We start from the raw sequence: 1,621 nt of genomic DNA on the forward strand, positions 1-1,621 counted from the left end.
ACCCACAGCTCGCCTTCGAGGCCCGATTCTACCGCATCCTCAACGCTGGCGGCGGGGTCGTGGGCATCCCCAACATTTTGTTCTACGGCGTGGAGGGCGAGTTCAACGTGATGGTGATGGACCTGCTGGGGCCCTCACTCGAGGACCTGTTCAGCTTCTGCGACAGGAAACTCTCGCTGAAGACCACGCTGCTGCTGGCCGAGCAAATGATTGCGCGCATCGAGTTCGTCCACAGCAAGAGCGTCATCCACCGCGACATTAAGCCTGACAACTTTCTGATGGGCACCGGGAAGAAGGGGCACCACGTCTACATTGTCGACTTTGGCCTCGCCAAGAGGTATCGGGACCCCCGCACGCACCAGCACATTCCGTACAAGGAGGGGAAGAGTCTGACTGGGACGGCGCGGTACTGCTCGATCAACACGCACATCGGCATCGAGCAGAGCCGTCGTGACGACCTGGAAGGCATCGGCTACGTTCTGATGTATTTTTTGCGGGGCTCGCTGCCGTGGCAGGGCCTGAAGGCACACACGAAGCAGGAAAAGTACTCTCGCATCTCCGAGCGAAAACAGACGACGCCAGTAGAGACGCTGTGCAAGGGGTTCCCGGCAGAGTTTGCTGCGTACCTCAACTACGCGCGAAGCCTGCGCTTCGAGGACAAGCCTGACTACAGTTACCTGAAGCGGCTATTACGAGAGCTTTTTGTCCGGGAAGGGTACCACGTGGACTATGTGTTTGACTGGACGTTGAAGCGCATTCACGAGAGTCTGAAGGAGGGGGATGCCGGCCAGCAGGAACCGCAGCAACAGCAGTAGCAGTAACATGGGCGAGGGGACGTGGAGCAGGCGTAGTCCATTTGTACTGTCGGGTCTTTCTGTCTGCTTGGCATTCGCACAACGTGGTTGGATGCCCTGCGTGCCTTCATGTTGGGGCGTTCTCTAGTCCATAAATGGGATGTTCCGTGCTTGCTCTGAGAAGGAAGGCGCACACGCACGGTGTTCTGGGGCGGCAGATGCAGCGAATAGAAGGATACCGCCGCTGTTTTATTGTTTGCTTTTCTTGCTGCTCTCTCCACGCCTCTGCGGCCGCCTCCCTACGCACCATCGTTCGTCCCCCATAACTTCCTGATCGCTTTGCTCTGCCGCTCGTCGTTACCAGCCGTCGAACCGCGGCGGGGCAGCCCTCGCTGTACGGAGGAGGAGCAGGGGGGGCGTGTTGTCTGAGCGGCGTGCTGTGCGGGGGCCGCTGTTTCAAGTCTGTTGGGCCGCCCCGTTTGCCCCGGAAAAAATGCATGCCGCTTGTTCCTTCCCTTCCCTCCTGCTGCTAGCAAGGTAGTAGTGAAGAACACACACACACACACACAATGAGCGTGGAGCTCCGTGTGGGCAACCGCTTCCGCATCGGCCAGAAGATTGGGGCGGGCTCGTTCGGCGAGATCTTCCGCGGGACAAACATTCAGACCGGCGAGCCCGTGGCCATCAAGCTGGAGCAGGTGAAGACGCGGCACCCACAGCTCGCCTTCGAGGCCCGATTCTACCGCATCCTCAACGCTGGCGGCGGGGTCGTGGGCATCCCCAACATTTTGTTCTACGGCGTGGAGGGCGAGTTCAACGTGATGGTG

At 59.6% G+C, this 1,621-nt stretch overlaps 2 protein-coding genes across 2 annotated transcripts in view, besides 1 other annotated feature; both read left to right on the forward strand.

The window, feature by feature from the left end:
* TraAM80_07545 (casein kinase 1) lies at positions 1-815 on the forward strand (the record flags this gene model as incomplete). Its single annotated transcript, XM_029384332.1, has 1 exon — positions 1-815. A coding segment is annotated over one exon (815 nt), but the record flags the coding sequence as incomplete, so codon positions are not given.
* Positions 816-1,344: 529 nt separating this feature from the next.
* Positions 1,345-1,363: a microsatellite.
* Positions 1,364-1,621, forward strand: part of TraAM80_07546 (casein kinase 1) — a gene marked incomplete at both ends in the record, with an annotated part of 396 nt that continues 138 nt past the window's right edge. Inside the window, one exon of the mRNA XM_029384333.1 lies at positions 1,364-1,621. This exon is cut by the window's right edge and continues 138 nt beyond it. Coding sequence (XP_029235868.1) covers positions 1,364-1,621 — 258 coding nt within the window.

Source organism: Trypanosoma rangeli, assembly GCF_003719475.1.
Source record: "Trypanosoma rangeli strain AM80 chromosome Unknown Tra_15.4_contig_00320, whole genome shotgun sequence".
Lineage (NCBI taxonomy): Eukaryota > Euglenozoa > Kinetoplastea > Trypanosomatida > Trypanosomatidae > Trypanosoma > Trypanosoma rangeli.